At 48.0% G+C, this 13,988-nt stretch overlaps 1 protein-coding gene across 42 annotated transcripts in view; it reads right to left on the minus strand.

Annotated features, from left to right (window-relative positions):
* Positions 1 to 1,060: 1,060 nt before the first annotated feature.
* CACNA1C (calcium voltage-gated channel subunit alpha1 C) overlaps positions 1,061 to 13,988 on the minus strand; it is a 744,856-nt gene continuing 731,928 nt past the window's right edge. For all 42 annotated transcript variants that reach the window (XM_059184363.1, XM_059184367.1, XM_059184359.1 and 39 more), the window contains 4 exons: positions 13,777 to 13,883; positions 12,654 to 12,757; positions 10,489 to 10,824; positions 1,061 to 8,695 (listed from right to left, as the gene is read on the minus strand). In XM_059184363.1, coding sequence (XP_059040346.1) covers positions 8,393 to 8,695; positions 10,489 to 10,824; positions 12,654 to 12,757; positions 13,777 to 13,883 — 850 coding nt within the window. In that variant the 3' untranslated portion in view covers positions 1,061 to 8,392. The remainder of the gene's footprint in view (positions 8,696 to 10,488; positions 10,825 to 12,653; positions 12,758 to 13,776; positions 13,884 to 13,988) is intronic.

The raw sequence follows: 13,988 nt of genomic DNA on the forward strand, positions 1-13,988 counted from the left end.
AAGCAGACCTGGTGTGGGAAGAGGGTTTGCAGACCAGGCCAGACCTAAGCAGCTGACACCAATTTATAAAGCAGAAGGGATGCCTCCCTTGGGTGACATGCTCCTATGGCTATGTTTATTCCTGCCGTGGGCTATCCCTCCCATCCTTTTCTCCTACTTACTCCAAAGCATACAAAATGTAAGGGATGGTGATTTCATTTTAGGGTAAAGCCCGCATCTGTTCTAGTTAAAGGTTCTGGGTAAAGGTATCATTTGCAAACTTTGGCACTTTCATTGTGACTGCATCCACTGATGGGTTGTGACCTTGTGGGCAGGTCCTGGTAGTGTGCTCTCCCAATCTGCTCCAGTGGCTACTCTCTCCAGCCTTTCCACCCCTCTGTTCTTCTCATGAAACCTTAGACTCCAGAGTTTGGGTGATAGGGTAGGGAGGATGGGCTCTGAAGAAGCAGGGAGGTTGGCTGATGTCCTGTAATTCCTAAAATGGACTTGATCATCCATGGGGAGAGGGTGGGAGGGTTTCTCTTGTTTTAATTGTATTCAACTAAGACACATGGATTTCTGGGACAAATTATTTTTACACAGGGAATTATTCTGGAAGCTTTGTCAGAGCCAGTTTAATAATAAAACAAAACAAAACAAAAAAGGACCTGGCATTTTTAGTCTTTAAGTTACTTTAATATACATAATCTTATCTCCCTGCTCCCTCCTTTTCTCCCTTCCCCCTTCTTTCCTTCAGTTATTCAAAACCAATTTTGTGCCTTTCCAAATACTGGGTGGGGGGGGATCTGTTCTTCTGTTTTGTAGATTATCCATTCAATTCCTTCTATTCTATCTCCTTGTCAACTTCTGACCATTTTTCTTTAAGGAAGGAAGAGGTGGGTGAATTGCTGATAAAAGGTTAGAGATTATCACTGGATTCAGATTTCACCTGTTTTTCCCCATCTCCCTCCCCTTTGGAGGCTCTGAGCGGGGAATATGGCAGTTCAGCATATTTTTGTAACCTCTAGGAAACAGAAGAAGAGGAAGGATGTGGAAGAGGGAAGATACAATTAAACCAGCGTAGACATTGTTAAGAAATTTATTTGCAATTCTTGTTTTTTGTTTTTGTTTTTTTTTGTTTGTTTTTTGTTTTTTAAATAACATCATTCCTTAGATAAAAATGCAATCTTACAGGAATATACATAGCGTCTCACACAGAGATGACCCTGAAGCTCCTCTCGAAAGGTTACCCCTTCTAGATTCCCTGGCCTTTCTCGAGGGCGAGAAGGCGCAGCAGGCGAGGCCTTTGACAACGGGATTATTTGATGATTACAAACTGTACAATAGTATTTACAACAGTAAGACCATGAAGTCGTGGAGCCTGGAGAGGGAGGTGTGGGGTGTGCAAGGGTGTGGGAGTGGTGACAGACAGTGGGATGACGATGGAGGACTGTCCATCTTTCTGCATTGCGCTGAGGGCAAGCATGATACAGACTGGTTTGGGGGCATGAAGTTGGGCCTGAGCAGGAGGACATGAGGAAAGAAGGGAGGAGGGGCTGTTTCTGGAGCCTCTGACGGGGACCCAAGTTCTGCTTGGCAGCTCTAGGGTATTAAAATAAAACAAGCAGATTATGAGAGTAATAGACATTCTAGTGCGTCACCAGCTGGGGACCTGCCACCCTATTTCTTAACGAACTTGTGTTTCTCCACAGGTTTTCTCGACTACTACCGTAATGGACGTGTCCAGATTTGTTTATGCCTTTGATATCCATGGCCTGTTTGGTTCTAGACCTTATTCCCATGAAGCTCTGGGAGAACAGCACATATTCTGGGCGGGACAGGAAGTGGCTATGGGGTAGTGCATAACCTTGTTGAGAAACCAAGAGGTGGATTACGAATTTGGGAGAATGGGATGCAGCTCTGATGCGTGGGTGGTGTGACATGTGCAAGTGGAAAAGTGCCCGTAACATTTGAGTCACTGGAGTGGCCTTATGAAGGAGCCCTTTGCACAAGGTTGTTTGTTTACAACTGTCAACGCTCCTTCCCAAGTTTTTTTTTTTCTTCTTCTTTTAAGCCTTGATGTCATTTCTCCATGTTGGGAAATCTTAGGGGGAGGAGGCTTGGAACAGGACTCAGTGACCTGTTCCTCTTTTGTTCTTCCTATGACTCTATAGAAGGGAGCCTTCTTGTTCCCCTCCCAGTGACAGGCTCAGGGGAGACTTCCGGCAGAGTGTCTGAGATCTGCAGCCTTCAGCCAGCCTTGGCTGTTACTCAATGCCAAGGCTGGTTGCCCGCTCACTGTCATCTTCCTCATCCCTCTGCTTATACGCTTGAGGGCTCCATGAACATCAGAACAAGAGTTCTCCAGGCTCGAACTGAAAAAAAGAACCATCCTGTCCATTTCTGTATTTCTTCAACATCGAAATGACCCTTCCTTAAGACGTACAACCTCTTCCACCAAGAGACTTCTTTGATAATGACCTAGGTGAAACATTCCTATGTATGAAGTACACAAGTAATTTTTAGATGGCAAATTTGTAGGAAATGTCTGATTTATGGGAGATTAAATGTCATGCTGGAATTCTTTCAAAACAGTAGGATTTTATCAAATCAGTAGATTTGATCAAATCTAGTAGATTCTGGAAAGTGGGGTGCATGGGATGTCCCCTCAGAGAGAGGACAGCTATGAGGAGGACAGCATGTGATCTGAAGGGAGAATATTTGACTTGGGTGATGTAACATTTCAAGCTTTTGTTTAATTATCTAGTCTTTGTCTTAATTCAGTAGAGAGAGAGGGGATTTCTGTGGAAGTCCCGACTCTGACTCCACTTTCAGTGTTGAATTGATTTGTTCAACTCAGCTCAATATATGCTGCTAGCAATCTCTAATTCCCTTCCAGAGACCAACCAAAAGGCTTTTCTAGTACACTGGAGAGATGAAGAGCCTTCACTACTGCATCTTCTCTGGAGGAGTCTCTGGAAATCACGTGAGGGAGAAGTCTGCTTGCAGAAGTGGTTGTATTTCTCAATGCAGATAAATAATATTTAGATCACAGTAATAATAGGGTTAGATGACACTAAATTCTACCACAGGAGGTTACTCTGCTTCACTCCCCACGTCTCTCTGTATAGTGCTCAGCCCTCTGGGAGGAAAACCTCATTTGTGCAGAGCTCAACCCCAGCACTAGCCCCATCCCTTAAGGAAGTGTATGTGTGTGCCTGTGTGTGCATGAGGATGAAAGTGTGTATGTGCATGTGTGATGTTCAAGTGTCTCCCAACCATGTGGGAGTCTGGCAGAAACCACCTGTTACATTGGTATCTGGCTTCACAAAGCAATGGTTCATTGTTTCGAAATTAAAAAAAAAAAAAAAAAAGAGTTAAAACCAGAACTAGATTCACAAAGAAACTGTTAAGAATCTGCACATTGGACTCCTTTCAACCCTCTGTTCTTTTGATTGGATTGGGGGAGGAAGGAAAGTGGGGGCCAGGCAGGAGGCTGGAGTAGAGAGAATGGCTTGGGGAAGGGGATAATGATCCCATATCTGTTGTAGTGACATGGTCCCTTGTCTCTTTTCCTTGAGTCTCCTCCGAGGGAGCGGATGCGGAGCCTGGATGTGGTGACTAAGAGCTTCACTGTGAGCGACATTAGGTTTCCCATCATGCCTTCTGACTAGCTGGAGCTGATTTTAGGTGGCCTGCCAGCTAATGTGAGGAGAGAACACTAGCAGGGAGGAAAAACAGGGTGGCAGCTATTCCCCATCTAGCCAGATAGGTTAATTTGTCTGGTAAAACAATGATTGAAATTTCATTCTTCTCTTTTTCCAAAGTTGATGCCTGAGGCATTAGCCTCTCCTCTGTACTGGTCATTTCCACAAAACAGGAACAGCTGCACAAGAGTCAAGACATGCCCTTTGCGTTGCCTGCACTGTCCCTGCAGTTCCCTCTGTGCCGACAGTTTCCCCTGACCAGAGCCATGTCTTTACAATAAGCGAACTGGCCTGCACGCTTAGCAGCAAGTACGTGTTTTACTAAATTGAGGCTTAAAGAAGTCCTCTTGAAACCAGATTGCCCTTTTCTGGCCTCTTTGCTAAATGGTTTCTAACTCTTAGACAACTCTAGGTCCCTCAGGATGAAGATGCCTTCACCCTCCTTACCAACATTTATAATTATGGTTTGATGAGGCTAAAAATGTGACTACCAGGGTTATTCTGAATGGCTAAACTAGCTTCTTGTTACATGTCTTGACCTTTAGGAAAGATGAAACCCTTTTGATGACTTCCAGACTCTTCATTTTCAGGGTTTTCTTATTTCTCAGGCATTGGAAAGTATCCTTCTCCTGTGTTTGCCTTACTATATATAGCTGAATGATCAGGAGATGTTCTGGAAGGAAAATGGCTGTGAGAAACCAATAATTCACTCTAGACAAGCTCCTGAGGTTTGGAAGAAGGGTCACAGGATCAAGATGGTAAGGAAGCCTTGTTCCTTTGTCCTTGGACCTCCTAGTCAGAGTCAGAAAGTTTGGGGCAGGGGGACTATAATAGCCTCTAAAGCAGAGCAGAGAAAAATTCACGAAACAAGCAAAATATAGGAAAAAATTCTCCTCTTTTTGCCTCAAGACCAAAAAGAAACTTCTAGAAACAGGCAGAAAGAAGACAACTGAGAATCTCTCTGCTTAAAATAGCCAGGCATGTCACTAGTTATTAGAAAGCCAAAGTTTGGAAATAGAAGAGTCTGGGCCATTCAGAGGATAGATAAATACCATGTTTATCAACCCCCAGAACTTACACAGCATTTCTTCAAGTCCTGTTGGTCCTCAGCCATTGGCTGCTTTCTCTTGCCACTCAAGGGTTCTCAGAAGATTTGACAGTCATGGGCAAAGTTCTGCTCTAGATGGGGGGTAGACGTCACTTAGTACACGGCGGAGGAGGTTCATGATTTCATGATGGATTTTACCAGTCTGCATGATGACAGGTCTCCTATGTCAGTCCTCTTCCAGTCAGTCATGAGGTCAGGCCAGAAATACCCATCACCCTACACGGGGAACCTCCGTCTGAAACTCCTTTCCTTCCCAGTCGCATGGGGCCAGGTGCTCCTGTCACTGCTGACATTGTCCGTGTAGGGTGCAAGGCTAGCCGGTCTTCTGACAGAGCTGGCTAGGAAGAAGTAGGGACCCTGTAAATGTGAGTGGTGAAGGGCAAGGGGCCACACACAGGCAGGGCTCTAGGGGTTGCCCATGCCACTGGCCAATGAGATCTGGTGATGCAGAAGACAAGCCCAAAAGGAAAAAGAAAGCAGCATGAAGATTGAGTGGGTGTGTGAGTGTGTTGGGTGTGTGTGTGTGGTCAGTTAAGAGTCCAAATTCCTATCCAGGGACCAAATGTACAGCAAGAACTAGATAATCAATCCAAAAGGGCTCCCCTCTCCATCACAACTAAAATCTTAGCAGCACACTAGTACACATCTTGGGAAACTGGACAGAGGATACTCTAGAATGCCTTCATGGCACTGAAAAGAAACTAGGAAGGTTTGGATGGGTTGGGCTTGGAGAAACAGGAAGAAACCCTCCTGCTTCTCGATTGTAGTAAGTTAACCTGGGAGTATCTGGCATGTTTCTCCACTTTTTTATGGATCAGTCCTTGAAAGTGAGACTCGCCTTCACTGGGGAATAGACTTTCCCCAACTTTTAATTCCTAGGTTGCTCACATAAGGGCTGAGAGTGCACCGGGAATGGAAGACATTCCAGTCTGGTTAAATTCTGGTTAAATCCTGGATGAATGTTTGGGTCTGTTTTCCCCAAATGACTTCCTTTTCAACCATCACTGTTGAATCTATCTGAAGGAAACAGCACTGATAAGCTGATGTTCTAGGCAAATGTAACCAGGTATAAGAGATGCTCCCACAGAGTCTCTAGTTCCACTATCACTGTGACCCTCTAATGGATCCTCCCTGGTCCTGGTCCCCTCCATGGCTGCCACACACATTAGGATAGATCTGGAGGAAATCCTGCTTCAGAGCCAGGAAAAGAGGAAGTAAGACAGAGCTGACTTTTGGATGGACAAAGGTTTTACCTGGTGGCTGTTCTCTGGCCCCTGCTGTCTGAGCTTGGGTAGAGCACTTGCCAGAAGGAGGGTTCCCTGCCCTCTAGGCAGCCCGACTCTAGTTCCATCCTCTCAGTCAGTGTATGCTTTTCTGAGGAAACCACTGAGGAAAGTTTGTGGAAGTGGACAGAAAAGCCAGCCACCTGTCCTGTGGGGGATGTTGATGCTCATGGTGCAGGACTGCCCCTAGACAAAGTCCAAATCAGAGAACTGGAGCAGAGTGGATAGAATGAAGACAGGAATAAGACATGTCCTGGTCTCTCAAAGCAAGGCGTAGTATGAATATACTTATCATATAGTTTTGGAAAAATGGAGGGAAACAGAAGCGAACACAAGATATGCAAAACAATAATGTCCAAACCTGTTTGTGGATCGCAGAATAATGATTTACACTGGTGATGCTTTTGCTCATTGTACAAATTAAAAGAATATCCGTTCCCTTTCCCCCAACCACATATAGAAAAGCACTTCAGAGTTCAAGGGTAAAGCTTGTCCAAATACACTCCAAATACAAAATGATTTACTTACATGCAGCAAAATATACAAGAAGTGAATTCAAAAACAAACTTAATTCAATTCATTATATTCGCTTGGCACAATTGCAATTCAGTTTTAAAAAAAATATTTGTAAAATACTGAAACTGACCTGAATTCAAGTATAACAGTTTCTTCAACAGAAACATTATCAATGCAATAAAACATTACACGGAATATATCGAAGCAAAACGCCTTCTTGAGTTTTTCCCTTAAATTTCTCTGTGTGTGTTTTTTTTAAAATACAGTTTTAATGCCAACACAACGCACAATTGTATTTTTAAAATGAATATTATTGCATTGTTTTTGCATATCTTGTGGGACAGAAAATGCAAAGAGTTACTGATTCCCATTTCAGAAGCAGAGACAGTGGTTTGTTTTTGCTTTCAAATGGCCCCAGATTCAGATCTCCCCACAGTTAGACCAGAAAGGGGGAGCTACACACTCATTCATGCATGGGCGTACTGTGTAGGTGTACATACACACAGATGACAGGTGCCCAGACAACCCACCACACACACACAAACACACACACTCAGACTCTCTCATCCAAGCTTCCTCTCTCTGGCACCCGGAAATACACCCCACATTAAAAAGAACCCAACTCAATCACCCATATGTGCAAGACCATATCAAGTGCATTACCTTTAAATTATAAAACCAAACCAAAAAAATTTTTGTTACTACCTACGGAAATTATAACACATTATTGCGCATAACACAATGGCTGGTAAAACTTGTCTACGGCACCTCCACTGAACCTACCATAGGAAAAGAAAACCACAACCGTTTAAATAATCAGTAAAACCAAACCTGATTTACAGTTGCAAAGGTGAAAACAGTAAGGTGGGTGGCTACAAAGCTTTTTAAACACTTCTTCCTCCCCTCCCCCTGGGAAAACAAAATTAAAATGAAACCAAAACAAACAAACAAACCCCTCCCAAAAACAAAAAACCAAAACTGCAACATGCTATCAAGAAAAACGTCAAACCGCAAAACAAAAGAGCGCTCAACAGAAGCTCAGCACCACCTCGTCTAGTCAAGGGCGGGCTGCTCCTTCCCTGGCAGGCAGTGCCAGCGCACCCTCGCCCGAAGTAGGCCTAGCCGCAGGTCTGGAGCTCGGTGGGCCTGTGCAGGTACCGGGATACTGACACAGACGGGTGGGTGGGGGGAGGCGGTGGCCACTGAGCCTTGGCCTTGAGGCTGCCACCCGCCGGTGGCACTCCTCTCCCCGTTGGGGTTCCTGAACTCCTGCCGCCGCCTCTTGCTTCACTCTTCACTTTCCAGGATGCTGCTGGGTCCTCGCTGAAGTCACACCCTTCTTCCTTCTGCAAATCCACAGGGCCCTGGCTCTATGGAGACAGTGAGGCTCATACAGAATATGTGCAAAATGATTTTTTTTTTTTTTTTTACAAGCAAAGTTGAAAGACACCCGTTTGACATAGGGTCCTTTTGGTGAGGGCTACCGCAGGAAGCTGAGGTTCTCCTTCATGCCCGGAGGGGAGGGCAGGCGTCTCTTCTCTTTCTCTCTCTCCCTGATCCTTCCACTCCTCCTCACCACTCTACCTCTGTGGACACAACACTAACTGGGGTTGCTGCCTTCTTTCCCCCCGGAAAACAGACTCTGCACACCACCCAACTCTGCGTCTTGTCCCAACGAAATGAATGAAGACGCTGTTCCGGTTAACTCCAGGTCACGAGAACAGTGAGGCACTTCTGAAACGAACCCATTAGGAACATTGAAACAAATAAAAAACCCAGCGTCTCCCCAGCCCGAGCAACTACAGGCTGCCGGCGTGGGCTCTGCTGTCCTGGCGCTCCTCCTCGCTCTTCCGACACGCCCGAGCCCCAGTGCAGCTCTCGCCCTCTTGGCCCCCCGCTCTGTCCTGCCCTGGGTCCCTGCAGTTAACAAAAGGTAGTAGGGTGCCGTTGGGGCTCTGCTGGGCGCCCCCACTGAGGATGTTGTCAGCGGCGTTCTCCATCTCCTCTATGGTCATGTCACATGCGTCAGCCAGCTCCTGGGTTGTGACCTCGATAAACTTGGGATCTTGAGCAAACTGCCCCAGTCCTTCTGAAATCAAGACCTGAAGTGGGGAGAGGGGGCAATGAAGAAGAACCAAAGAGGAACGTTATTCCTGGAAGTCAACTCTTTCCTTGTGGGCTGGAGCAAGGGGCCTGTGACTGGGAACTTTGGGAAGGGAGTGTGCGCACCCACGCCAGCGCCTGTGGGCGTGGGAGGGTGGGGAGGGGTGAGTTGGGGAAGGGTGCTCCCAGAAGGGAGGTGACCTGGAACATTGTCCAAGGAATCAGGGGTGTGTAGGCTGGAGGAGAGCTGTTTTGGCTGGGATACTCAAAAACTGTTGTCAAATACCTGAAAATTTGGCTCACAGAGTGGCCAAGGGGGTGCTGCCGAGGCAGAACCCGGCCTGCCCTATATTTTCTCCTTTCTGGCACCCTTAGTGCCCCCATATTATTTTTGCCCAGAAATCTTTACTCTCCTTTGGGGAAACTGTTAACTTGTGCCCCTTGCCCACTGCTGGCTGACTGCTTTCGTGGGGGTGAGGATCCTGGTGTAGGATGTGTGCAAAACACCATGTCTGCACCTGTCTCTGCTCCAGATCCAAAGGGCCAGCCCAAGGTCCCAGGGCTGCTCCCTCCTTCCTAGTGGCTGCTTTAGTGACTGGCTCTGGGGAAACCAGCTACTGAGCTAAGGGCAGGGGATTAATAATGAAGCCTGGAATGCCTTTCTCCCAGAGCCATTTGCCCCGCTCCCATCACTCTTTATTTCCTGTCCTGCTTAAGTTTTCTTCAGAGATCCCACCCTGTGGGACACACTACATTCATGTTTATTTGTGATCTGTCTCTCCTCATCCTGGCATGGGCTCTTGAGAGCAGAAATTGTTTCTCAATTGTTTTCCACACCTACAACAGTGCCTGTACCTGGTCGGCACTCATTTGGGATTTGTCAACTGAATGGGGATAACCAAGGTGATGGTGGGCTCACTCCTTTATGGGAAAACCCTCCTCATTATGGAATCTGAAATCTGCCTGATTGTCAGGTTGATCTGTCGCTCCAATCCTGCACTTGACATCCCCTGCCTAGGACATGAGGGAACTTACGATAGAGGTCCTCCTAAGCCATCTTCTACTGTGGCCTCCTAAGCCATCTTCACTCCCTGTTTGCTTTCCTGACTCCCTCGACCAGGACTCATATAAGATCGCTTCTAGGGACCTTGCCAACCCTTTGTTGTGTCCCTTTGGACTTGTTCTAATTTGTTGAAGTCTGCTAAAATGTGGTGCCAGGAACACATTGGCCAGATGCTCTGGCCAGGGCAGAGAATAGAGGACCTGGAAGCATTCTTGTTCTAGAATAGTGATTCTCAACCCTGGCTGTGCATTAGGATCATTGAAGGGCTTTAAAAAAATACCCATTTACTGTGTCCTAGGTTTCCAAAGCATCCCATGTTATTCTAATGCGTCCCAGGCTGGAGCACCACAGATCCTGAATTTTCTCTGTGTGCAACACAGCCCAAGCCCACCCCTGCACCTGGAGCAATCAGAGCTCCCCTCTGGCTGTACCCTGGAGCTGAGGCCAGGGGAACATTTCCTGGCCTGCGGCAGGGATATGCTGCTCAGTCCTATCTCTCTCTGCGCAGGCCCTACCCAAGCAGAAGCCTCTAGCATCTTGTGTGATCACAATTTTCTGCACACCATGCCCTCCTTCCTGGGAGTGAGAGTCTTTCTGGCCAAGAGAGTTGACATGTACTCCACTGGAGAAAGGACCAGAGACTCCCGTCCCAATTGTTCCTGCGAAGTCCCCCAGGGCTGCCCTGGGCTTTCCCCTCCCCCGCCAGCCAGGCGGTCCAGGGTCACTTACCGCTCCCACCAGGCTGCTGGCACTGCCGTAGAACGGCCGGCCCCGGGCCCCAGCCTGGCTGGGCACAGTGAGGGACACCGGCCGGGCTCTCCGCAGGGCGCTGCTGCCCCCACCGCAGGGCGCGGGCTCCCCGGACCAGGAGCTGCAGTGGATGGTCGGGAAGCTGCTGTTGAGTTTCTCGCTGGACTCGGCCCCCTCCAGCCGCAGGGTGGGGATGGGCTGCGGGGGCCAGCCTTGACTGCCGGGTGTGGCTGGGGGCGTGGCGCACGGCCTGGGGAACGTGCTCGGTGAATGGCTTCTCTGGAGGAGGGGGCTCAGGCCCGCCACTGCCAATGCCTGTGGACACACAAAGAGCACGAGTTACCGGGAAGGGCGGGCCTCTGCTTTCTGAGCAGCTTCTGCCCACCGCCGCCCCCGCCTCCCCAATCCCCGCGGGTTCCACCCGGCCAGAGCCCGCGCGCATCGCCTTCCTGAGACGCTGCGTTCGCTTCCGCCACCCAAAAGTAGATTTTGTGAACGTGCCAGTCTGAAGGGATCGCTTTCTTCTCTAAATTCGGAAAGCTGGGATGCAGTGGAATCAAGAGCGCCCCCTTCTCAGCGCCGGCCCTGTCACCCGGCAGCTGCCAATCCTCTGGCTTTTAGGTTTCTCATCAGTAGTCTAGAAAGAATGCTGCCCTCGTCGTCTGTGAAACCAGGACACTGATGCCCCCTCTGTCTTGTGTGCTTGACATAAGGTCTGTGGACAAGGACACCATGCGCCACAAAGATGTAGACAACCCGTACTTAGTTTTAATTTTTACCCTTAATCAGGCCATGAACCATGTCCTGCTGATCTTCAACTCAGCACCTCTCTGAACTGAGCTTTGTTTTTTTTTTTTTAATTAAAAAAATTTTTTTTAATTAAAAAAATTTTACTGCTTTTCGAATCTCACACTGTATTGTGATTAAACCATTTATACACTGTGTCCTCAGGCCCCCACTATGCTTGAAAATCCTGAGGCTGGGGCAGGACACAACGACCAGCTCTGAGCTGGTGTCCACGGGAGGGTGGCACTGGACGGTAGGAGAGTCCAGCTGGTAGGTAGAGGGCCGGAACGCTGCAGCATGGGTTGGTGGGGGTAGTGGAAATGCACGAAGTGGGGGGGGAGTGTAAATAAAGAAGAGGTTCTTGACCGCAGCATGATAAGAACACATGGGTGAAATGAACTTTTAGAAATCTTTAAAAATAGAAAAGAGCATACCCAGTGTCCCCCCTCCTTCCATCCCAACCAGCCTGTCAGCCTCCTCTGCCCTCAGCTCTTGATGGACCCCAACCTGGGGTCCCTCGTTCCCTGGAGATCTGAGGGAAGTATAAGGCTGTGCTCAATATCCCAGAAAGCCCAGTAGGAATCACCTGTATGCTGGCCATGCCACAAAAGCTAAGCAAAATGGTGAATACTTTGAGCTGAAATAATATTAGCTTAGTTGAGCCACACTGGCCATCTTACACCTACTATAAGCTTTGATTGGCAGTTGAGAGTCTTTGGGTATTAAAAAAAAATCATCTAATTCATAGGCGTGTGGTGAGGGAGTATACATTTGGAGAGGAAAAAACTTTGGGAAATTTGGACCCTAATTTTCCTAGAGATAAAGGACTGGCCTTTGATTCTTTGGGGCTTCCATTTGTTCTCAGATACTGAGAATATGTTAGATGCAGATGACTTGGATTTCACTGGCTCAGCTGGAGTCGGCCATGCCAAAAGCTATTTCAACTATCAGATTTCTCTGGACTTGTTTTCCTGATCATGTCACTGGCAGATTCTTTGATCTTTTCTATATCCAGATATCCAGGTATCTTGCAACTCTAGGTGCTGATGTCTGTGGAGGGAAGGTCTGTGCCATTGTAGGAAGAAAGGTCAGACAGAATCCTGGAGCTGCTGATCCTTCTGGACCATGTGAGGAGCTCCTTCTCACCAGTATTTCCTAGGTGTCCCCCCTCCCCAAATGACAGACTTTGTTAAGGTTCTCACTGGTATGGACGAGCCCCCTCTTTTGGGGCTGTTAGGGCCAGGGGCTAGGATCCAAGACAGGGAGGACTGAGTGGGGTCTTGGGATTTGCTACAATCATGGGGGGCTGTGTAGCCTGCCGGGTGCTGCCCAGTGATGCCTCTGAAAGTCTGGGCTACCTGATGATGAACCAGATGCAAGGGCAGGACTGTCTTCTGAGAGATGTCTCCGCCTTGATTCTTCTGTCGCTTTAGACATTCCAGGTGGAAGGAGGCCCTTCGACCTGCAAAGCCAGCCAAAGAACTGTGATCAGCACCAGGAAAGGGGACCTAGTTCTGTGAGGCTCAGACTCTGAGGGGTACAAGGAGCGGTGTGAGTGGCCTGGAGTAACCTCCTGATGAGGGAGCAGGAGGCTGGCTGAGAACAGAGCAGGGGCTGGCACCTTGCACCCCCTCTCCACCCACTCCCCTTGGTAACATGTGTGACATTTCACAGGCACCCCTGACTGCCCTAAAAGAAGAGCAAATGGTTATCTTGCAGAGATCACAGTCCTGCAAGGCAGGAGTCTCTCTTGGTTTACAAATGTCCTTGAGATTTACTACAAAGAAGTTACCTTATCAATAGCCCAATTTCCAAAGACACATAACTCAGTTCCTCAAGCCCTAACGCCACCCTCCCCTCCATAAAAAAACCGAAGGAGATGGAGGTAGAAGGAAAAGTAAATAAAGTTAAATTTCTTTTAAGACCTAAATCTCACTAACAAGGACGTTTGATAGCAGGAATGTAACATTCCACCAGGAGACTCCCAATTGTCTTTATGTTAGTGCCTCATTAGAGGGAAAGTGGCCTTGGCTTGATAGTAACCAGGCCTTCCATATCCTGACAGTCTTCTTTATCTCAATAGCCCTTCTGAACAACCCTTTGTCCTCACCTACCCAACTCCTGTGTATATAACCAGCCACTCCTCACAACCCGGGGCAGCAGCTCTTCCTGCCCACTGGTCCTGTCCCCGTGCTTTAATAAACCACCATTTTGCACCAAAGATGTCTTAAGAATTCTTTCTTTAGTCATCAGCTCCGAACCTCACCCCACCGAACCTGACTTAGGTTCTGGAACTTCATCACTCCTCCCTACCATTTGCCTCCCACAGCATGTGGATACGTCCCATCTCCGCAAGCCCTGCCCTGGGAATCCTGTCTCACTGCTCGGGAAATCTTCCCAGCCCCTGCGTGGGGCTGTTGCAGCCAATCACCCGAGTCCCTGGCCCATCACACCTGGAGAGAGAGAGGTGTGAGTATTTACCTAGTGAGGCAGAGCGGAGGAAACCCCTCTTTGGAGATTGCCGGATGTCTCTCTTGTCCTCCTCAGGCGGTGTTAATTGCCGGTTTTCATCATCCTGATAGGAGAGCCTGGAACAGAGAACTCTGGGGCTTATTTGTGGGGTCAGGAAGGGCCACCCCATAAGGACAGTGCCACCCCCTAAAGTCAGTTTGCTTTTTTCTTTTCTTTTCTTC

Source organism: Mustela lutreola, chromosome 8 (assembly GCF_030435805.1).
Source record: "Mustela lutreola isolate mMusLut2 chromosome 8, mMusLut2.pri, whole genome shotgun sequence".
Taxonomy (NCBI): domain Eukaryota; kingdom Metazoa; phylum Chordata; class Mammalia; order Carnivora; family Mustelidae; genus Mustela; species Mustela lutreola.